The 23,800-nt window shown below is 45.5% G+C and overlaps 1 protein-coding gene across 3 annotated transcripts; it reads right to left on the minus strand.

Moving 5' to 3' along the window:
* Window positions 1-6,234: 6,234 nt before the first annotated feature.
* LOC144142580 (uncharacterized) lies at window positions 6,235-23,800 on the minus strand. 3 transcript variants are annotated; one of them, XM_077674176.1, is made up of 14 exons: window positions 23,449-23,800; window positions 19,167-19,284; window positions 17,540-17,753; window positions 13,254-13,300; window positions 12,843-12,989; window positions 11,561-11,611; window positions 11,389-11,439; window positions 11,223-11,273; window positions 10,786-10,836; window positions 10,621-10,671; window positions 10,436-10,486; window positions 8,814-8,882; window positions 6,534-6,756; window positions 6,235-6,422 (listed from the first exon to the last, which is right to left on the minus strand). In XM_077674176.1, the coding sequence occupies exons 2-14, from the start codon at window positions 19,176-19,178 to the stop codon at window positions 6,319-6,321; spliced, it is 1,122 nt and encodes a 373-aa protein (XP_077530302.1). In that variant the 5' UTR covers window positions 19,179-19,284; window positions 23,449-23,800; the 3' UTR covers window positions 6,235-6,318. The 3 variants fall into 3 exon arrangements, with proteins under 3 accessions (XP_077530302.1, XP_077530301.1, XP_077530303.1); XM_077674175.1 differs by having other exon boundaries at window positions 8,814-8,885; window positions 23,449-23,798; XM_077674177.1 differs by lacking the exons at window positions 10,786-10,836; window positions 11,223-11,273 and having other exon boundaries at window positions 8,814-8,885.

Consider the following 23,800-nt stretch of genomic DNA (forward strand, 5'->3'; position numbering starts at 1 on the left):
AAATTTCGGTGAATAAATAAGGCTCCTCCTCCTCCTTCTCCTCCTCCTGCTCATCATAATCATCATCATTATCATCATCATAATCATCACTGATGGGAGCTGACCCCCCCCTCAGAAAAAGCCTGGATCCGCCCCTGGGCCGACATGCCGTGCAGAGAAGACGCTCTGTGGAACAACGTGGTGAAGTGTCGGCGTACAAATTTAAAAAAAAGTTTTTCTCTCCGCTAAAACAGAAACTATTCCGATTAAACTTTCTGTAATGAACTGCGATGAGTTGTATTAATGAATGCCTTGTACATGATATGTTTACTAATATCGCAACAATTGGCAATTTAGGGGTGAATATGGGCCCGGCAAATTAGTTCAAATTCTAGTCAAGTTCAAGTTCAAGTTATAGTTCAAATTAAGCGAAGAAAATGGGCATGTGGTGGTCACGTAATGCGAAGGAGGGCCAACAGGTGGACCATCCGTTTGACAGACAACCCGCCGCGGTGGCTCAGTGGCTAAGGCGTTGCGCTACTGAGCACGAGGTCGCGGGTTCGTTTCCCGGCCGCGGCGGCCGCTTTTCTGATTGAGGCGAAAAGCAAAAACGCCCGTGTGTACGAGATTTCGGCGCACGATAAAGATCCCCAGGTGGTCAAAATTAATCCGGAGCCCTCCACTACGGCGCGCCTCATCGCCTGCGTTGCGTCGGCGCGTTAAACCCTACAATCAATCGATCGTTTGACAGACAAACGCACTCGGGGTCGGCCGAGAACTCGTTGGCGTGATGAGCTCCGAAAATTTGGGGCAAAACATGGACTCAACTGGCACTCAATAGGCGTGGCTAGAAATCTTTGAGAGAGGCTTTCGCTCTGCAGTGGACACGCACAAACAGGGTCATGATGATGATGATGGGCCGGAAAGAAGATTTTTCCAAATTTGACAAATATTTTCTCGTGTATTTCCCCTTTTATGAGTGTCAATATATTTCTTACGCATCGTCCACCATGGTGAAATTCAGAACTCGGAAAAAGAAAACGGTTCATGTGCTGATGGAGTGTGCTTGTATTTGCTAGAATAGTTTGAAAATGTGCGACATCATGCGTATTCTGAGCGGCGTAACGAGAGCAAAAAAAGCAAAAATCTTTTAAAAATACGGCATAGGGCAGTCCAAGGCCTCAACATGTTGTCCACGAAAAAATGGTGGCGATTAAAAAAGTGATTTTCTTTATGATTTTTTTTGACAGACCTGAGTTAGCTCTAAACTGGAAATAAAAAGGCGACTACAAAAAGAAATGAATTTTTGTGGACAAAAATACTCTGATGGAGCATTGTGGGACGTGTAAGGATGAGCCACAATCTTTACTGAAGAAATCCGTGATGGTCGACTTTAAGGCTGGGGCGTTTGGCGTGGAATGACCCTGCTATTACTGTAATTGTATGCTGATCCGCAGCGGCGCGCTAACAATGACAACTACCTCTTCGAATGGCAGTGATGTTTTCATAGTTGCAGGTGCAAGCTCCGTGAGGTCACTGTTGAATGCGCTGGCCACCATATCTTGGAGACCCGGGTATACCCGGTTGCGTCTGTGAGTATCGTGTTGCACCAGGGGCGGAATTCCGAGTTGTGCCGATTTCCGAAATGCCCATTTGCGTTCATATCAATCGTGACCAAGTTGCACTTGCCAGGACTTTGACCAATGACATGCGCGGAAACCGGCGGGGTGGTTTAAAAGGGGGGTGGCAAGAGGTGACCCGGACGCGTATTTCCAAACGCTTCGCTGCACAGAGCACCCACGTTACGTGTCTGTTCGCACGGTGCAGGACGGTAATTAAATGTCGCCATTGGTTGCGCCTCAAAACCTAAAGCGACCTAAAACATCACTATATATCAATGAAAACAATTAACACGTAGATTTGTATTGAAAAACCTTAAATTTAGAAAAAAAGGTAAGCAATTAAAAAATGGACACTGAAATGGACATGAAAGAGAGAAAATACGGATTAAGTCAGCCCTACAACTTTTGCAGCTTGGATTTTCCGCAGATAAAACTTGCCTCAGCAGCTATCGGGATTACGCTTTTCTGGTGGAGGCGAAAAGCAAAAACGCCCGTACGTACGAGATTTCGACGCACGTTAAATATCCCCAGGTGGTCAAAATTAATCCGGAGCCCTCCACTACGGCGCGCCTCATCGCCTGCGTTGCGTCGGCGCGTTAAACCCTACAATCAATCAATCAATCAATGAAAACGGGATTAGCGTTCACTTCCAGTGGGTTCCTTCCCATGTCGGTGTGCATGGAAACGAAGCCGAGGACAAGTTGGCCTGTGAAGCGACATCTTGTATTCGTTTTCTGAAAGTGGCTCCAGACGAACGGCGAATTGTAAAAACCACCATTAAAAACACTTCAGATCTCTTTGGCGACCACAACACCAACCTTGTGTTACCAAAGGAATGAAGAGGACAGAGGCATTCTGACTGTTCCGCATCCGGACCAACTCAGCGCGGACACCGCGGCCTGTCTTCATAAGCTGAACCTTGCCACCTCATCTCTGCGCGCAACGTACGTGTTGTGTAACAGGTGATATCAGGCATTTTCTTATGGACCGCCGAGAGCATGGGACGGAGAGGTTAGCTTTGTTTAAGGAACTTCGAAGGAGAGCCGCTCCGCATGACTCTTCGGATGATATAATTTTTCCTATTTGACATTGGATCACGGGGAGAGACATTTTGCGCCTGATCCTGGGGTTTTTAAGGGACACACGTCTCAGTGACTCCTGGTGATTTCCCGCGCATACCGGCAAAAAGGTGTTGATCGGGGGAGCGATTGCCGGCATATCACGCAAGGCTAGATCCACCCGTTACTTATCATCATCACCACCACCACCACCACCATGAGAAGTCCGTCCCAGTTCCCGTACCTTTACCGGAGACGGTATGCTCGTGCTTTTCGCCGTGGTGCTTGGTGTTCCGAGTGCCGAATTCCATGGCGATTCTTGTCATTCTGTCGACTGGGATGTAGCTGTGCCAGGCGAAGGTTTGCATGCTCGTGAACGTCTTCAGCAACAGTTCTCGGTGGCTGGCGAGGTTTACGCTAGGCGTTTACGCCTAGCGCGATGCGTAAACGAGTGTCCCGGTGTTGTTTTTTTTTTTTAAATGCAGAGCATTTCAGTAACTCACGATGTCACCCGCGTTGACGTCCGTAGTCCGCATCGCTCCCCCTACACTATATAAAAAAATAATACTTACCGGCGCCAGGTTTCGATCCCACGACTCTGCGGGCGGAACGCAAGGTACATGGTGCTCTACCCACTCGGCCACAAAGCCGACACAGAACGGAAGGTTACGAACGCGCCTTATCTCCTTGACTCATTCAACCGTCGGCCACAGGTGCGCCCTCTCCCCCGCGTCCTCCTCGAATTCTCTCCGCTCGCAACACCCTCTCTCGTCGCGTTCGGTTCGCGCGCACAACAGGTGGGGACGTGCGCAACACCCTCTCTCGCCGCGTTGGGTTCGCGCTGAGCAACAGTCGGTTCGCGCGCAAGAACAGGGGAGGGCGCTCGCATCGCGCTCTCTCACCGTGGTCGGTTCGCGCTTCAACCGCATATGTCGTTCGCGCGCGCTCCGGTCGCTAACATCTGTGGCGTGATCGTGACGTCAACATCACGCGTTGGTGTGGTGGCGCGATTTCGGCGCTATAACACTCTCTTGCGAGGGGCATTGGATTGGATTCGATTGGATTGGCTTGGATTAAAGTGGATTGTGTTGAATTGTGTTGCGTCATAGCCGCGGCAGGGGGTTCACGGCACGTTTCACCATCGACTTCATCAACAATGTCTACGCTGGAAGACAACAATTACAACAACAACCAATACGTAATCCATACGACTTGCAGGCGCGCCCCCCGCGGAAATGCTCTGCATTTGATCGTGCCCCTCGCGAGGGGGATGTTTCTTTTTCTGTCTCTTCCACAGTAACCAAGGAACTGCCTATAAGCTTCCAACTGTCCCGGTACATTTGCTATGCTGCAAATGGCGGTGGATGATGACAGTAAAATCTCGTTAATTCGAGTGCAAGAGGATGCCGTCACACTTAGCATTAATGAAAGGTCATACTAATTAAATCGAAGGATACCAACAGTAGACTACGACAGGGAAGCATGTGGGTAGAGCACCATGTACCTTGCGTTCCGCCCGCAGAGTCGTGGGATCGAAACCTGGCGCCGGTAAGTATTATTTTTTTATATAGTGTAGGGGGAGTGATGCGGACTACGGACATCAACGCGGGTGACATCGTGAGTTACTAAAATGCTCTGCATTTAAAAAATCCGGTAGCGTAAACCCTTCTGGGCACCTCTGTACACACCGATTGTTCGAAGTCTATCTATGCATCAATGTGCTGTCCAGGCGCATTCATCCGTCCGCATCCGTCCGATGAACGTTTGTTCGAAGTCTATCTATGCATCAATGTGCTGTCCAGGCGCATTCATCCGTCCGATGAACGTTGCCTCGTCGGTGGCTTCTGCACGCTGCACAGCTTTAGCGAGGAGCAGTGTACTCACAAATTAAATGGCCACATCTTATCTGTCAGCATGTGAAGGCCAACCAAAGTAACTAAGCAATGTTTGTAGTGTAACGCATACAACTCTGCACCATGACTCGTCAGTCTAATACAACAGTCAGGGTAGTGAGGAGGACTTTCCACCGGGAAGATTTTGTGCAACAAATGGGCTCCCAAGGTAATTAAAAGCAGCAATTCGTGAGGCCAAGTTTTTGAAATGGACCGGTGGGTGTTTTAGGTAAACTGTGCGTTGGTATGAACAAAGGATGTTTTTGAGTGCACCTGATATTTGAACAAATGAAGAATGAGGGAGCTGCACATAATGTAAATGCTGGTTGTAGTGAAGCCACTTTATTCAAAGTGTTTCATGGTCCTTATGGCAGTGTACTGAGAAGAGGACATTTCTACTTTTAAAGTATCACACTCTACTAGAGGTTTCACTTTTACGTATCCCTTCCTGATAAGAGGTTACTCGTCACCACACCACTTCGAACTGCGAGCGCTGGCAACTTCATATGACATGTTGCTATCATACCACAGCACAATAAGCACAGTTGGTAGCTCCTTGGGCGACTGTTGCCAGAGGCGGGGCATTCCATTGGCAAGGAAGCTGCACTTCGCTTTTTTGGCCTCGTGCGCAAAGGGCAATGTTAAAAAATATTGCAGTGCCGCTGATAGGCAGTACGATGACCGAGTGCTTTCACAGCAGCCACCCGGCATGCCCACCACATTAACAGCACTAAAATATCCCTCCTTAAAGGCGCCATGCAGACAAAACGCAAGTTTGGTTCATTCAAAAGATTGCCTCGTTAGAATCATACTGACACCACTTTTAACGTAAAGTTCGCTGAAATAAGCTACATAATTAGGAAAAAAAGGAATAGCCATGCGACCCACTCGCTCATTTCCCGCAACAGAACCTGTGATGTCACACCAGCCAGCTCTGCGATTGGCGGAGGCCGGCAAAAGCAAATTAGGCAGAGCTTATAAGCTTGCCGAACAAGCTAATTGCACTTAAATTTACGGCACATTCTTTTATATCAGTAAGAATGGTGGGACAAACAGTGGAAGTTACGAAAGCACACGTAAACATAGAAGCACCGATGCGTACTGCTGTTGGTACTGCGCGCACTATGCTTTGTTTAGATGCACAGCACTGCAGGGCTTTGGGGTTGTCTCAGACGACACTGGCCGATTGACGCAAGCAACGGTGTCTTACGTGACCATATTTGTCGAGCAAGCACCATGTTTCACGTAACGATTATTTTCTCCATGAACAAAAACAAGCCGTTTAAATACGGTCACAAACAAACCAAAGGCCGAAAACGGCTTGCCACGGTGTGGCGGCGCCATCCAGGTTGACTAACAGTGAACAAGTCTCCGCTCCACACTAAGTTTAGCCGAAAGACCCATTCTTATGATGGCATTGCAAACGTCGTTGAAATGCGTTTTGCCGCGAGAATCAAAATTTTTAGCCTAAATTAATTTCTCAGTGAAAGAGCATCGTTTGCCTCCGGACAAGCGCTGGGGTCACTAAACAACACGAAATCTTTCGAATAATGCAAACTTGTATTTCGTCTTCATGGCCCCTTTAAATGAATGCGCAGGTGCTTACTCTGTTGAATGTCTGTCTATATTTCTGTTGAAACAAATACCAGCATTTTCTTTTCAAAAGCAAACAAGAGTGTTCTGTTTCGAAAGCATTTATTCAGCGATTTCTGCAGCACGCATACACGTACAGCTCAGAAATGATGCGGCTCATTTAGGTATGCGACTCTATTGACGTGAGAGCAGCTCTGCAATGTGTCGGTTCATCTTCGAGCGCCTCTCCTTATCTGGCTCCGCCCTTCCAGATTGCTGTATGTAGTAGTCGAAGGCATCTGAAAGTTTTCAATATTCACATTAATTTGACCTTAAGAGCTTTTACACAGGTAGCACAACACTGCAGTACACAAACTTGTGAAAAAGAACTGTACGAGCAAGACACTTACGACCAACAGCTTGGAGTTTCCTTGGAGTGAGAGCACGCTTTTTGGGCATCGCCTTGACGTTGACAAAACGGTTGCATGGGGTGCCGGTGACACTGCGGCCATGAAGAGCTGCCTCCCCCCAGACCTCTTTAATGAGCTCTTTGACAAAGAGCGAGTCTTTTTCCTTCAGCAGCAGCCACTTCCACTTGGCTGCGGACACAAAGACACCATTGCCGAGGTGGACCTGCGTAGCGGACAACAAAGATGGCTCTTTGCACAATGGGGCACTTAAAGGGCCCCCCAAGAGTTGGATTTCAAAATGGTTTTGTTTGTGTCAGAAATCTCCTCTCTATTTCTCGCAGAGGCAAGTCTAAAAAATAGTACGCATATTCGCTCATGCTAACAAAAGTTATTACTCCGACAAGACGGAACTTTTTGTTGGCTCGGCGACTTGCGATGACATTCGTAGTCCGACCTCGTCTGAGGCGAAGCACGCATTTCATGGCTGGCCACCTGAATTCCCTTCTTTGCCCATGATGTTTCTCAACGGGTACAGCATTGGAGGCAGTGTATTAATTTTTTTCACTTGTCACCATCGCCCCTGTTGTACCCAAAGTTTTTCGCGTCGCTTGTCACCGTTGCTGCCCTTTACCGTCGCCGCATAGCTCCCTGCACCAGCAAAGTGTACCCTCGTGTCTTGAATACAGCAAATGCACAGCGCTCGGTGCTTCATGCTTGGTACAGCCGATAAAAGTAATCTTAGTTGTTGTTGTTGATACGCTATTCAAACTAAATGGCGCTCAGGAGTATGACAAATGACAATTTTTTTTCAGATGGGCGAGCAAAATCTCCACCCCTACTTGTGCTGAGCCTTGCCTGCCTCAAACGGTTCAGATACGTTTATGAACTCGCAAAGCTCTCCGACGCCTTTAAAATTGTGCTGGGAAAGGTAACATAGTTTACTGCGTAATTATTACACCATATTTTACTCATTTTACACCAAAATATTTAGTGGAGGTGTGAATTCCGGTTAATTGATTGATTGTGGAGTTTAACACGCCAACGCAGGCAATGCGGAGCACCATAGTGGAGGGCTCCGGATCATCTCTGACCACTTTAACGTGCACCGAAATCTTGTATACACGGCCGTTTTTGCTTTTCACCTACATCAGAAAAGCGGCCGCCGTGGCCGGGAATCGAACCCGCGTTCTCATGCTCAGCAGCAAAACGCCTTAGCCACTAAGGAGGGTGTGAATTCTGGTAACACATTATTTGTTAGTAACAGTTCCCACTAGATGGCTACATCAACATCATGTTTTCTTTTTTAGTGCTCTATGGGAGATGCATACAACTACTTTAAAAGAATATTATTGTATTGCGAGTCTAATCTAAAACATCCACAATTCAATCTACTTCAAGCGTAAGTGAACAGTTCTAGGCAACAAACTTTTGTGTCGTTTGCTTTGAGACCAATTTGCCAGATGTCGTTATTTGCAGTACAGCAGCCGGTAACCCAGAATACGGAAACCGCAAACGGAGTGCTAAAACATGTCATTCCGTTTTCAGCGGCAAACGGAAACTCTTGTTCCCAGTAACACGGTAAATGGCAAAGTGCGCAGAGGCCACTAGGCAACACGATTCGCTCAGAAGACCAACCACATTTTCCTACGAACATGACTTGATGGGAAGCAATGAAATGGAACTCCTTGGCAGGAGCTGTAGTTGCCACAACCACGGGCTGTGCATGCTCTTTACCTTATAACAGAAACAACCTTAATGCTACGCTCGAAACACTGAATCACAGAAAAAAAAAAATGCACAAAATCGTTTCGGGTACAGCATTCAAGAAAACAGAAATGAAACGATGAAACTCTGTTCCTAGAAACGAAGTGCTGATCACTTGCACCGCGCAAGTCGTTTCTCTACTGCCCACTGTAGCCTTTCGCCAAGAACAGGTGAGCGTCGATTCGAGTGTGCAATTGCTTTGCACTCGGAATGACACAAATACCTGCCACTGTATAAACGCAGTCACACACAAAAGATCTTTTTTGTAGCTTTCTGGTAATTTTAAGCTCGCAAAATATTGCTTAAATCAAGGTCGAGCTAGTACTCACAGATTAGTTCAATAAATAGTCATTGCAGAGCGCGATACCATCGAGCCTCCCCAAACACCCCACCTCAGAGAAATCCACTACATTTGAGTGCACTCTGCTAATACAGTGAACTAATGCGCAGCCCTGATGTTACAACTGTTTCACACACTGGAAATGCTAACTGAAAGATGCAGAACATTTAACGTACTTGACCACCGACCACTTCAAACAGGTGTGCGCTTTCCGGGGCACTGGGCTGGCTGGCTTGTCCTAGCTCCTCCTGCATTTGTCAACAGAGCGGAAATCAGTGACCAGACAACTGCGACCACGCGGCCATAAACTGCTATCATAAAAAGCACACTTCCGCCATTGGGAAAAGCACTTCCTGCGTCTAAAAGTGGCTTTACAAATGAGGTACCGTATTTTCATGCGTATAACCCGCACCAAAAATGCGAAAATTTCAGTGGCAAAGTATGGCTGCAGATAATATGTGGGGGTTTTCTTTAGCGCAGCTTCATGGCAGTGCACGTTGTGCCTGAAACTCCTACGCCGTAACACTAAGCCTTTCAGGGCAGCGATTGCTGCCCTGGAAGGAAGAAAAAACAAGGACGAGCGCACTCTAACAACTGAATTTTGTAAGTGAATTCGGAGTTTCACCTTGCAGTCAGTGTATTCTACTTGCTAAATATACGCCTTTTCTGTCTACACAGTATTGTGATGCATTGCTTGAGCAGTAGCTTTGGTGCAGCCTTTCCTGTATCAAATGTGCGGGCAATATCGAGGATTTGTTTTTTCTTTTCCGGCGGGCTGAAAGTACGGGTGCGGATTATGTGCAGGGGCGGGTTATACGCACGAAAATACAGTACGTAAGTGTGAACTGCAGAGATTTTGGACGAAGGACAGAGATACACACAATACAAGCGCTGCATCTACACCGCTTGGGTCGTGTGTACTTCTCAATCCATCATCAAAAATGTGTGCGGTTCACATTTCTTCATCTCGTCGCCATCTAGCCCTACATTTCCTTTTGTAGAAAGGAGTTCCCTCTAATCAAATCAAAAATTCACTGTTTCACTGAAGCATTCATTACCAAATAAAGTGCACTAGCAAAAAAAACCCTCTGTCTCTCTAAGCCAAGGCTTAGAAATCAGCAGAGCCTGTGTTAAAAGCATCATCAGTTTTAGCTTGAAACATACATGCCAAGGATAGAGAATACGGTACAAATGGCACGTTGTTTGCTACAACCTTGGGCATTTAGAGTGTGCATCGGAAATCACAGCTGTTGTGTTTTATGCATAGAGACAAATATCATTCATTTTAACAAACTCACAACTTACATTATAGTGAGGCATACATTATTTTTTATAAGCCACATTTGAAGTGCTGGCTGATTAATGAAGCAGTCTGGTACCAAGGTCCCCAAGACTATGCGATGAACTCAGCTTTCACAACCTCAAAAAGCAATGTGCATTTTTAGTGAGCGCATCACTTAGCAACCCATTCATAAATCCACTAACACATTCACTTCCACGTACGTGTCCACTTTGAACAAAACAAACTGAACACAAATACAAAGCACTTTTTAATACTTTCTTGAGAAAACATGCTTTGGAAAAAGTGAAATCCTGCACTACCTCAATTCTGCAAAGATGGTGCTACCGCAATTACGCCAGGCAGTGAGCGGTGTCAACACCCGTCACATGAAACGAAGCACAGCATGTTGTACATAGCCTGTGCTACAATCTGTTTTTTTTTTTTACTTTTCAATTCTTTACATTACTTGGCCATTCTTACATTAGATTCAACTGAGGTAATAAGTAAAGAGCCTACCACATCCTCCCACGCCTCCACCGCTGGCTCCTGTCGTACACTTGCACCAGCCTGTGGAAAAAAAAAAAAAATGTACCATGTAGTGCTACAATCCTTTTTTTTTTTTGTTTGTTTGCTTTACAATTCTTCAAATGGCTTTACGAAGTTCTGCCTTAGATTACTGAGCTGATAAGTGAAAAGCCTACCATGTTGCTCTGGACCCCCAGGAATGACTCCCGTCGCATACTTGCACCAGCCTGGAAAAAAAAAATCCAGCATATCTTTCTACGACCAGTTTATTACTCTGCAACTCTACATTATTTTACCAAGTTTTCCTTTGAAATAACTGAGCTGGTATGTAAAAAGCCTACCATATCGTTCCACGCCGCCACCCCAAACTCCTGTCGTACACTTCCGCCACCCTGAAAAGGAAAAAAAAAATTGTACCATGTCGCGCTAAAATCCTCTTTGATTTATTGATTGATTGTGGAGTTTAACGCGTCGACGCAACGCAGGCGAAGAGGCGCACCATAGTGGAGGGCACCAGATTAATTTTGACCACCTGAAGATCTTTAACATGTGCCGAAATCTCAAACACACGGACATTTTTGCTTTTCGCCTTCATCAGAAAGCGGCCGCCGCGGCCGGGAACAAACCTGCGTCCTCGCGCTCAGCAGCACAACGCCTTAGCCACTGAGCTACCGAAGAGGGTGCTACAATCCTTTTTGTTACTTTGTAATGCCTTTGTATTGTGAAATGATTACCAAGTTTTCACAAGATTACCCGAGCTGAGAAGTGAAAAGCTTACCTCGTCGTCCTGGAAAACCTGGGATGACTCCTGACGCATACTTGCACCAGCCTGGAAGGAAATATCCAGCTTATCTTCCCACAACCAGTTTTTTGCTTTGCGACTCTTTCCATTACTTTAGCAAGTTTTGCTTTGAATTAACCGAGCTGACAAGTGAAATGCCTACCTCTTCGTTCCAGACCACCATTACTGGCTGCGGTTGTACACTTTCACCAGCCTGAAAAAAAAAAAAAAAAAAGTGCTGTGTACTGCTACAATTTTTTTTTTACTTTGCAACTGTTCACACAGCTTTACCAAGATCTGGTTTACATTACTGAGCTGATACATGAAAAGCCTACCACATCATTCTGGATGCGCAGCGTTGACTCCAGTTGCACACCTGCACGAGCCTGAAAAGAGGAAAAAATGTGGTTGATCCCTCTTTCATAGGAATCGGTAAAACACGAAAGTGAAATGTGCCTTCAGAGGAGCAGTTCAGTGTTTATTGTACATCAATATGAACTTGCACGTCACTATTTATATCTCGTCGGTGGGGCACCGTTAGATGCACCAACATTAGACACTGGATTAGACGCGCTAGAGCATTGCGTAAATCCAACTGAAACCGCAGGTGCTCGCAAACATTGCTAACGATACGAAACGGGTTGTCAGCGAATTATTTGGTGAAGTCACGGTCTGCACAGCGAAAGGAGCATGATTTGCGGGTCGGCAGCAGTCTTGTGGGTGGGCTTGGCGAGCAACGTCCTGCTGGCGGGTCGCTCCGGCATGGGTGTGACCACCTCGGTCCTGCTCCATGGCGTGTATGGCAGGTGCTTGCATTGCGACCAGCTCAGCTTGTGGAACGCGAGAGGTCGAGTTCTTCGTTAGCTCGGACCGTGCATGCGTGAACGCGTTCCGCTTCTCGCTGGCGTCTCTCTCATCGCACCAAAGCAGTCAGGACAGCGGCGTTTGCCATTCGGTGCCGTTGCCTTTCTGCCTTAAAGCATGTTTTCTTACAAAAAAAATGCCTGCCAGGTGGGATCCGAACCCACGACCTCCAGAATACCAGTCTGGTGCAATAACCACTACGCTACCGGCGGGGCTATTTTTCCCCTCCACTTTCTGGGGTATTTATGTCAATGTAATTTTTTTCCTGTGCTTGGGGGTGGTAGCCAGTGCCACTCCGACTTCTTGGGGTGAAGGGGACCTTCTTTTTAACCCCCGGGCCGTGACTCGAGTGTCTACGACATGTCGAGAGTGGTCGACCAGCGTTGAACCCTCTTAAGCTCCCTATGGCACCAAGACTGCCAGAACAGAGGCCCTCGCTATGCATGTAGCGAATCAGAATAAGAAATGAGGGGCTCGTTGAAAATAAGACAGAAATAAAGTTTGGCAGTCAAGAAAACTGCACCAGACCGGGTTGTGGGTTTGGATCACACCTGGTGGGCATTTTTTCTCCACTTTCTTTCATTCCAAATTCTTTATCTGTTTCAATAAATTACCATATCCTCCCCTTTGCTTCCCGAGGTTTTCTTGACTGCCAAACTTTATTTCTGTCTTATTTTCAACGAGCCCCTCATTTCCTATTCTGATTTGCTATATATATATATGTATATATATTTTAAATAAGATTTTGCATACCTTTTTCTTTTGCAGGGCGTGTGACAGCCTTTTTTTCGGCAACATTTGTTGTGGTGCTACCCGAACAACAGCTGGTTTGTCAGCTATCCGTGCGCGCTTACTGGCCATGGGGCTCACCAGCATGTTGCCTCTCTGCTTTGCGGGGTGCTAAGAAAAAAAAAAAAAAAGAAAAAGAAATACCACACGTCAAGCACGATCACGAAAACAGCATTTTCAAGAAGTCAGGCAGACACCACATATCACCAGAAAAGCAGACCAACGTTAGCGTACGTTACATGACTCAAACAGGGACAAGCTACGACTAAGAAAGACGGATTTTATTCACCGAGTCAATGCCAAACACAGCGTGTTCAAATTGCCATTTCTAAAAGTGCCAAGGCACAGTGGAGGAATGTGCGGAACCATACTTACCTTGCGAAGCACAGCTTGGCAGTGGCTTTCACGCGTGCTGGATGCTTCTGAAAGTAAAACCGCCACAAATTAGTTACCACTCGCGCCAAAATTTTCTGCCATAGTCAAACACTAGAGGTCGGGCCACTGATCTATTTAGGACAAACAGCTGAGGTTGTTGAATTGACAGCAACCCATCATCAAAAATAAATGTATGCAACTGTCCCTCATTACGAACACAAGGAGGAAAAAAAATCGAGAAAAGGCATCTTTAATAGAACTTAGTCAAGATGCAATTTCATCTATTTATTTTATCTCTTTATTTGAATATACTGCAGACCTTGGTGGTTGAGACAGGAGTGGTACAAAAGAATACACTTAAACAGTACATACAGTAGGACCACACAAGACAGGCAAGAATATATAGAAAGGGAACAAGCAATCAAACAACCGTGACATTATTAAAAAGACAGCAACACTTCTGATAAATGCTTTCACTCTTTCCTTCACATCGGGAAGCACTCGAAAGCTATAGTTATCGCCACACAGAGCGGCACTGTGCGATTTGCTCATCGCAGCATATATGCCTTCCGTTTCTGCTTTGCTTTTGCGGCTTTCTTATTAAAGTGGCTATCGAATGCTTTCGTTGCTGCAACTGAAGAAGAACCAGCCAGTAGCCACTACACTGCTATAATTACGTAATTTCGGTGGTCGAAGAACACCAAGGCTGACAAAGAGAGAAATCTTTTGAGCAAGTTGGAAAGTTATCTGATGGGCACAGAGTTGCGATTTCTTACCAAGGTACTCTGCAACCCTCAAATCTAAGTACCGCATGTGTTGGTTGCCTACGTTCTACAAATATTGAGGATTTCAAAGTTGAAAAAAAGTGTTGCAAGGTCCCTTAACTCTTTCATGGTCGTTTTTTTGCCAAATGCGACCCCCCCAGAGTCGTTTTTTTATAGCTGATTAAAATTCTTCAGCCGAATCTATTTCGAGAAAAAACTCTCACAATTCTTCAGGGTGGCCATAAAGTGACAAAAAATTGTTTGTGCTGTTAAATACACGTGGTTTACTCATGAGAAATACAAGAAAAATTGTAAAAATGTTTCGCGAGCACAATAAGGGGAAGAAGTGCAAGAAGCGCCCAGAGAACGAAACCAAAACGACCTGCTGTGTGCTCATGCGTGGGCGGATGCGCCAGCAATAGCCCGCGCACCACGCATTTGCTCCCTTTTATCTCAAAACGTTTTTTCGGGGGACTGCGGATATCTTGAAATGTTGGCAGAGAGGCCACAAGGCAAAGTCTGCTACAGCCAGCTGATAAGGTCTCCCTCCGAAACGCTTAGCTCCCACTACGCGCCGAACACGATTGTGAACGGCAAATTTACGCTGTACGAGGCCGATGTTCCCACTATCAGAGTGCTGTCCGACGCCTCCATCGTTGAGATAGCTGAGGGCGATGCAGCTGATCATGAGGACGAAGACAAGCTTTGAGAAATGCCTACAATGACACAAACAACAGATATGCTGCGCCCCCTTCGCAACAAGGTAGAATGTAGCGGTGGCAACCGACAATTGATGACACGCACTGAGCAGCTCAAGAACACTTTTCTGGGACCAGGTGCGAATGCGAAGCAGGTGAACACGCAGTTCTTTCTTTCACAATAACAAAAATTCATTATTACTGAGAACTTTTTTGCCGTTATTATGAAATCTCCCCTGTGCAGTGGAGCTTTTGTTAAAAGCATCAGCTCCTATTTCAGTGACCAGGCCACAAATTTTCAACATTTCGCCCGAAACTCCACTTATCTCAAAATTTCCCGGGAATTTTACGACTTCTGTGTTAATGAGGGATTATTTTATGTATGTGTGTGCGTATATATATATATATATATATATATATATATATATATATATATATATATATATATATATATATATATATATACAAGAAATTCAAAAACTTAGCATCTGGATTTTTTCTCTCCAGCAGTAAATAACCCATGTGATGTATACACACTCATACAAATGTTAAATCCTGAATCACATCGATAAACGATTGCCGAGTTCCACAGTTGACTGCATTTTCCTGAAATAGGTTCGAGTAAGAAATGCAGATTGGAAAAACTGTCTGTGGGCACTGTTCTGATTAATGTGCTGTCAAAGCATTTTTCTTGTGGAATCTGTTGCAACTACACAATATCAGTAGTCTAAAAAATGATCACGCTGTCCTGTTCACTGATTGTGCACTGGTATTTGGAGATGCACAAATTATGCCTTGTGTCCAACATAGCGACATTTTTCGCTAGTATTGAAATTATCACAGCAGTCTGCTTTGCATGAAGGACCCGACGGTGTGACGAAATGCGCCGTCCAAATATGGCAGTTGCTCGCATATAGGATCCCACATTTTGCACTCTAACGAATTCCTACATATGTGTGTTGCATAGTGCCATATTTTGGCTCAGTAACCAAAAGGTTCCCCCAAAAAATGCAGCCAAATTTTGATGAAGAAAAATATGCAGCCAATGTGTATGCAAAATGTCATTCCTCTGCATTGAACCATGTAAATGTTATGTGTGAAATAGCAAATCTCTACTTTCAATGTTTTCTAGCCTTTCGTCAGCAGACAGATGAAAAAATAAGCTTGGCGTTTTTACTTCAGTCACGCAGCCAACGGCGTCTATCTGATATATCTACGCTGAATAGCTCTCTATACCTCACAAATGCAGGAGTGAGTGAAGCAGCTTAGTACGATTTCTTGTGTTTCAACTTTCTATTATTTGTGTCCGATTCAACAAGTGATGAAAGATATTGCTTGATAAGGCCCGAAAACTAGACAAATGGGCCTTTCAAGCGACAGATTAGCGAAGCGCGTGCTGAAAACTGATATGCAACAGTGGTCACACAACCATCGTCCGAAACTAGCTGCGTGTGCTGACAAAGTGGAACCACCAGTTTTGCCTGCGCAGCTGTTATAAGAGCTAAAAAATGCATACTGCTAGAACCCAAGGACAGAAGCTTGCAAGTTCTCAAAGAAATTTTTCATGAGAAGGAAAAAGTCTGCTTTCGAATCTAAGCTCGCTGCACGGCCGAAACACCTGGCCTATAAATGTGCCATACTAGAGGCATCCAGATTTGGTGCACCACGTACGCTGTAGCGGAGAGCTACGGATTATAACTTAAAGGGGCCCTGCAGACAAAATACAAGTTTGTTTTATTCGAAAGTTTTCGTGTTTTATACTGCCCCCAGCACTTGTCTGGAAGCAAACACTGCTTTACTATTCCCTGAGAAATTAATCAATTTAGGTTAGAATTTCAATTATTCCGCCCAATCGATTGTTTTCATGACACCTGCAATGGTATCATAGGAACAGGTCTTCAAGCTAAACTTGGTGTTCTGTGGAGCCTCTTTTACCGTTCGTCAACCTAGTGGGCCGTTTTCTGCCTATGCTTTGTTTTTGATTGTATTTGTACCTGGCTTGTTCTCGTTCAGATGGAAAATAATCGTTTCGTGAAGCATGGTGTTCGCTCAAAAAATATGGTCACGTAAGACACTGTCGCTTATGCCAATCAACCAATGTCGTCTGAGACAACCCCAAAGCATCGAAGTGCGGCAGCTGCTTTTCTGATGGAGGCGAAAAGCAAAAACGCCCGTGTGTACGAGATTTCGGCGCACGTTAAAGATCCCCAGGTGGTCAAAATTAATCCGGAGCCCTCCACTACGGCGCGCCTCATCGCCTGCGTTGCGTCGGCGCGTTAAACCCTACAATCAAAAGCATCGAAGTGCTGTACAGCTAACACAAGCATAATGTGCTCAGTACCAACAGCGGTACGCATCGGTACTTCTATGTTTACATGCACTTTCATAACTACCACTGTTTCTAACCACAATTCATACTGCTATTAGAAGAATGTGCCCTAAATTTAAGCACGAATAGCTGGTTTGGCAAGCTTATAAGCCCTGCCTGATTTGCACTTGCTTTTGTCAGCCTCGGGCAATTGCAGAGCTGTCACATATGACGTCATAGGTTCCGTTGCGATAAATGATCTGGTGGGTCGCATAGCCATTCTTTTTTCCTAATTATATAGCTTATTTGAGCGAAGTTTACACTAGAAGTGGTGTCGGTATTATTCTAATGAGGCAACCTTTCAAATGAACCAAATGTATTTTGTCTGCATGTCCCCTTTAAGCACCCTGGGTACCATTTAACGCACTTCGAAGTCTCAATTCGCGATTAGTTTCATTTTTCGTCAGAAAAAAAGCGGCCCCTTGGCCCTGCATCTTGAATACAGCTGCCACTTACCCAGCATCTTGAGAAGCATGTCTTCCACTCGGTCGTGCCGTTCCTGGAGGTGCCGTTTGGTCTTCTGCACGACCTGCAGCTTCCGTCGTAGCTGCTGGGTTGTTTTCTGCTCCTTAAGGAGGAGCCTCCTTGGCACCATCACATCCTCGTCAGAAGAGGCGGAAGCGCCTTCATCATCTGATAGCTCCGACCACTCGTCGTACACACAAACGGCCTGAAACAAGAAAAGTTACGGGGGACGTTTAGGACTTCCCAAGAACACGAAGGAGAAAGCCTAGTTTGACTTATACCCCTGTCATACGGGCACTTTCAATCGCGATTGAAGTGAATCGCGATCGAGTTTTCGAGCGCGCTCGACGCACTGCTGCTGCTACACGACACGTTTCAGTCGCGATCCAGAAGTTGCACGGGTTGCACTCGTGTGCGCTAGATGGCGCTAACAATGTACTTGCGGCCGGCGTCTGGTAACTTCGCGCGGTCGTAGGTATACGTAACTATGTAAATTTTACCTCACGCTTATTTCGGTCAAGTTATTTGACACAATTTGTGGCGTTAGTTGAAGTTTTCACATTCTGTGCCATCACTCAGCGGGGACGAGGGTATCGCTGCTCTCGTTCGATCACGCTTGGAAGCCTCGATCGCGCTTGAAAAACCAGGATTGAGTTCAAGCGGGATCGAGCTCGATCGCGATTGAAACGGCCGTGTAGCAGAGGCCCGATCCGGACTGAGCTCGATTCGGCTCAATCGCGATTGAAAGTGCCCGTGTGACAGGGGTATTAGTGCTGATCTACTTTTGAACTTTGTCCCAAACTTTGCGGGTGCACCCGTCACCGCTTGACCAGACCTAAGCTCGTTCCACACGCTCTCCACTGCCAGGAGCCTCCTGTTATTCTGCCGTTTAAGTCATCACACCTTCTGTAGCTCTTCTGGTTTTTTTTCACCCATTTGTGTGATCGCTTAAATTCGCAAAGCGAAGTTATGCAACACTACTTTGGTAATGCTGCAAGAGGCTGCAACTGGGACCGACATGACTAGGAGAAGTCATTTGTGCTTATGTCGTGACAAAAGTGCGCAAGTGGGAGTGCACATCCACGCAGACAGTTATATTATGGGTGAAGCACCTTAGGGGCTGGGGCTGTTGGCGTCTTCTGTCATCGTCATAATCGTTGTCTCACGTAGTCACGGTACTAAAACACCGGGAAACTCGTTTAGGCATCACGCTAGAACGTAACGGGTGCTAAACAAACCCCGGGACACTTGTTTACGCCTCGTGGCTTCGTAACGCATACTAAAAGAAGACACCGGGACACTCGTTTATGCCTCGCACTAAAGAGCTTCGTACTTCAAAGACAAGAGACTTTTACAGCAAAGTTGTATACCTCTACCCCCCCCCCCAACGGTTTCATTTCCATTGGCAAAAACGCCAAGAATACACTTATACACTGCATTCTTCGCACCTCCCAAGGTTTCACGTTCGCGGAGATGGCCCGGGAGTTTTTTGTTACTGCTTCCTCCAGAGTAGAAAGAAAACGCAACCTAATATTCAAAATCCACGCAGCCATCCCTGTCACTTTTGGCCGCTTGCGTCATACTGCACCATCACTTCCTGCCAAAGTTGTATTCTTACCTTTTCCGTCATGTCCACAGAACTGCAGTGTTGTCTGGAACTGTTAGACTGCTTCAAGAGTTGTCTCGAACTGCACTGCGCTGCCTGGCAAGCCACTGCGGAAGGTCAGCCTCCGCAACTGCAAGTGAGACGTACAAGTGCTGAGGCTGGAACAAAGCAGTAAAGGGCATAACAGTTTGCTCCCCCACAGTACCGGGGTTTTCCCTATTTTTGTACTTTGGCTATCCACCCCCAGGGTGCAGCGGCCAGGCTATTTAGGTGACCGCCATGCTGAACAAGGCCTCCTGCATGCCTCTCCGACTTAAGGCCCATTCTACATGGAGTGAATTTCGCCTGCGAATCCGCTGGAACGAACATTCGCACTTGCGAAGTTCGCAATGCCTGGAATTGTCGTCTACATGGGGCCTGCGAACGCCGCGATTTTCGCATTTCAGACGCGCCTTGTTTGCAGACTGAATTAAGTTTGCCACCAGCAAAGGTTGTCGTGGTTTTAACAAGGGTGGTTTTATTTTACTTTCTTGGCAAGTTGTTTCTGCCTGGTTTGTGGTAAATTTATTTATTTCAGGAATACTGCCAGCCTTACAAAAGGCCCTCGGCAGGAGTGGGTGTACATTGTAACATGTACAAAAAGGAAAAATCTATACAGACAAAACATAATAAGTAATCCAAGTTAGGCACAAGCTGCAGAATGACCAGGCGATTGCAAGCAAAAACAGTGCAGAAATGCAAAATTAAAGAAGAAGCATAACATCATGTTTGTTTCTCACGCGCGCAGTATCATACACGCAAGAAAAGAACGATATGGCGGAGTAGACAGGTACAAAGAAATAGGTGCGCAGTCTTCTGCGCATACACATAGTCTGCACTAGAGGCGGGGCCTCGTCCTGATAATGACGACACAGGCGGTGAACAGTCTTGTTATCAATATATCAGAAAAGAAGCCCAGGGAAAAGTAACAAAGAAAGACAAAGTCTCAACCAGCAAAGATAAACCATGCCCTACAATGAAAGAATGCATAAAGAACAAAGGCATAGCAATTGTGCACACCTTCAGGGCGGCGCTTCCTTTTTTAGAGATGACATAAATGCATCTACGGTCAAACATTCCATGACATCGGGGCAAAGCGCGTTCCATTCGCGAACAGTTCGTGGGAAAAACGAGTTTTTAAACGCATCTGTTCTGCACGAAAAGTTGCTCAGTTTCTTAGTGTGATTTGACCGTGTCGGACGTAATGTTACTGGTTGTATGTATTTAAGCTTGTTAAGTCCTAATTTATCGTGGTAAAGTAAGTACATAAATTTGAGCCTGTCCCAGTACCATCTCAACTGCAAGCTTTCTAATTGGGCACTTCTCAAAAGAGCACTGGGTGATGTATGCCAACTATACGAGTTGTAGACGAATCTAATGGCCTTACGCTGCATGCTCTCTAGTTTGTTAATGTTAATTTGCGTATAAGGGTCCCAAACAACTGACGCATATTCGAGTATCGGAAGGATGAAGGTTTTATAAGCTAATAGTTTAATTTCCGGGGTCGCTTTAGACAATGACCTTTTAAGATACATAAGCTTCTGAGTTGCCCTCTGCTGAAGGAAAGATACGTGCTCGTTCCATTTAAGATCCGAAGTGAGGTGAACACCCAAGTACTTGTAGCTCTGCACAGATGATAAGGAATGACCAGTAATAGAGTATGAAAAATTTAAGGGTTGCCGTTTTCGAGTTATTGTCATTGCCACTGTCTTCTTGAGGATGATACGCATTTGCCACGTCTCGCACCATGTTTGGATAATACCAAGGGAAGAATTGAGGACCGCTTGGTCATTGGGGCTATGAATTTCGTGGTACAGAATGCAGTCATCTGCAAATAGCTTCATTTTTACCGGTATTTGCTGCGCGATATCATTTATAAAAACGAGAAAAAGCAGTGGTCCTAGCACAGATCCTTGAGGGATGCCTGATAGTACGGATCGTGAACTTGAGCAAACATCGTCAATTTTCACACTTTGGCATCGAGAAGACAGATAGGAATGTAGCCATTGAAGTAATGAATCGTTTTTTCGGATAGGCCGCAATTTTAGCAATAATTTAGGGTGGGAAACGCGATCAAAGGCCTTTTCAAAATCTAAAAAAACATCGATTTGATTCTGTTGATCGAGAACTGCCGTAAAGTCGTGAATCGTTTCCAGGAGTTGCGTAGTCGTGGAAAGTCTCCGTCGAAAACCATGTTGCCGTGAATCTATAAGGTTGTGCTCTTCAAGAAAAAGGGTTAAATGTTTACAAATGATGTGTTCAAGGATTTTCGCTGAAGAGCACAATATTGAAATTGGCCGATATGACGAAAGCAATAATTTTTTGTCAGTTTTAGGAATTGGGGTGATCTTTCCGCTTTTCCGATCTTTTGGGACCTGTGATTCCAAAAGGGATTTTTTGTATATAACGGTGAGGTACTTCGAAGACCACTCGGCATACCTTTTTTTTTAAGAAATGCGTTTGGTATCCCATCTATTCCATGAGATTTTTTTGGGTCGATATTTAAGAGAAGTGAGAGCACACCCTCTTCTGATATTGAAATTGAGTTGACCGGAGGAAGACTCTCGAAAGCATCAAAGCATAAGTTTATTTGCGGTTTTATATAAGAATCGCCAATTCTTTATCAATATACGCACACACAGCAGAGAAGACAAACGTTTTGGTGTGCCCGCGCTTTTGTCGCGCTCATACAAGCAACGCCATCTGGTCTCCAAGCATGCAAGTGGTGCCGAGCTGTGCTCCTATTGGCCGCAGGTCCGGCCCCTCTACGCCGCATGAGCGGCGTTTGCTCGACCGCTTCAAATGTTTGGCACTTTGCAGTAGCAACGAAAAAAGGTGGTTTTGCCGCACGAGCAGCGCCGCATCAGCGAATTCGCAGGCGAAATCGCTCCATGTAGTATGGGCTTTAGGCGTGCGTCTTTTTACACATTGTGCTCTTCAGCACCATTGTAGTTGTACAATGCTATTCAATTCAAATGTCACCACTGAGGTGCTACATGACATCTTTCAAATGTATTTGGTTGATGTGCCATTCGAGTCAAAGGAGCACCACCACCGACCTGAGGCTCTCAAAGGCCTCTGAAAGGCGACAGTTCGTACTCTCAGGTGCAGTTTTTGCATGCCACAATTACAGAAATATTTACTTAAAAGTAAACATATTTTTTAAAGAGCATCTTCTTAACACATTTTCATTTTTGCAATCGCTCTTACGTTTACATAAATTCGAACATCTAGGTTTGAACTACTCCTGCTAACAAATTAAAAATAACGTTACTGAAGCACAAAATGCAAAATCTGCTTCCCATACTGCATGGATTCAGCTTCACAGTGCAGAAGAAATGTTCATAGCTGCACTACATGCTGGGATGTACCTCTAGAGAATTTCGTATCACTGCGATACCACTCGTAACGAAAAAGTGGGGAATTATGAGAAAATTGCCATTTCTTTGTTGCAATCGGGCCTCTATGGCTTTTATAAGTACCTGGCACTGTTCCCCGTACGGAATTTTTGGAGAAAGAACTACGCAAATCAAAAGAAAAGTGGTGCCTAAAAAAATCCTTTTTTGGGCAATTTTTCGGTTTTAAAGACCCATGTGCCCCCTTAAGAGGTTGAATGCTGATTCGACTCCTTTGTTCCCATCCACCCACTCTTCCCACCGATCCATCCCCCATCTTAATAGGGAATGCACCAAACTCCCGCATTTTCCCTCGCATCAATCAAATGCGGGCTGGGGAGCTCTGGCTGGCTGTGTGAACATGCATACTTAAACACCACGCATGAATACCACCAGTAGGAGTTGGATGTACCAGGTTAAATTCTAGATCTTTTCTAGATCCAGGTTTTCTGGAACTTTTTTTTTTAATTTCTCTCAAAGCGGCCACTCAAGACACACGCGCGTGTTACCTTACTCTGCTAACACTCGTCAATAAATGCGTTTATGATTAGTAAGATTGCGTTTTTGGCCACCTTTCCTCGCCCCAGTTAGTGGAAAAACAGGACGACTATAACTACCTCCCGGTTAGAGACGGGGAGATTGAACACGTACGCAGAACACGTGCGCAAAAAAAAGTTTTTCTTGGAGGCAGGCATGCATTGTATCGAAGATAAAACCGTTCCTCTCAACACGCTGGGGACAAACTAGAGATCCACAAGAAACTCGTGCGGTAGCATAACGCTGCAACAGTGTCCCGTGCTTTATGGCCTTAGGGGGAAAAAAAGGAAAGGCCTTCGGCGTTCGGCTCGAAAACAGCTTACCTTGTACTTTCCTTGCACAAGACGCTTGTCTGGACAGCAGTGGCTCTTCACGTAGTTTCCACGCGCTTTTACGCGCGGTTGTTTTTCAGCGAGAGAACCGTGCGCGAATTCGCACTGCGCGCGCACATGCTAGCGCAACAACAAAAAACGTTGCGATTGCAAACAAAACACAAAACGCGACAGGAAAATTTTTGCCCAGTGTTTGCCGACTGTGCAAAAAAGTTGGCCACCACATTTATTTCTAGAATAGTTTTATCAGTGTCAAAATTAAATTTAAGAATTATAGTTTACAAATTTAACAGCTTATAATTAATTAATTCAATGCTTTTTCTCGCACTCGGCTTCCTAGTGA

Source organism: Haemaphysalis longicornis, unplaced genomic scaffold (genome assembly GCF_048455015.1).
Source record: "Haemaphysalis longicornis isolate Haplotype H1 unplaced genomic scaffold, Haemaphysalis longicornis Haplotype H1 scaffold_6, whole genome shotgun sequence".
Lineage (NCBI taxonomy): Eukaryota > Metazoa > Arthropoda > Arachnida > Ixodida > Ixodidae > Haemaphysalis > Haemaphysalis longicornis.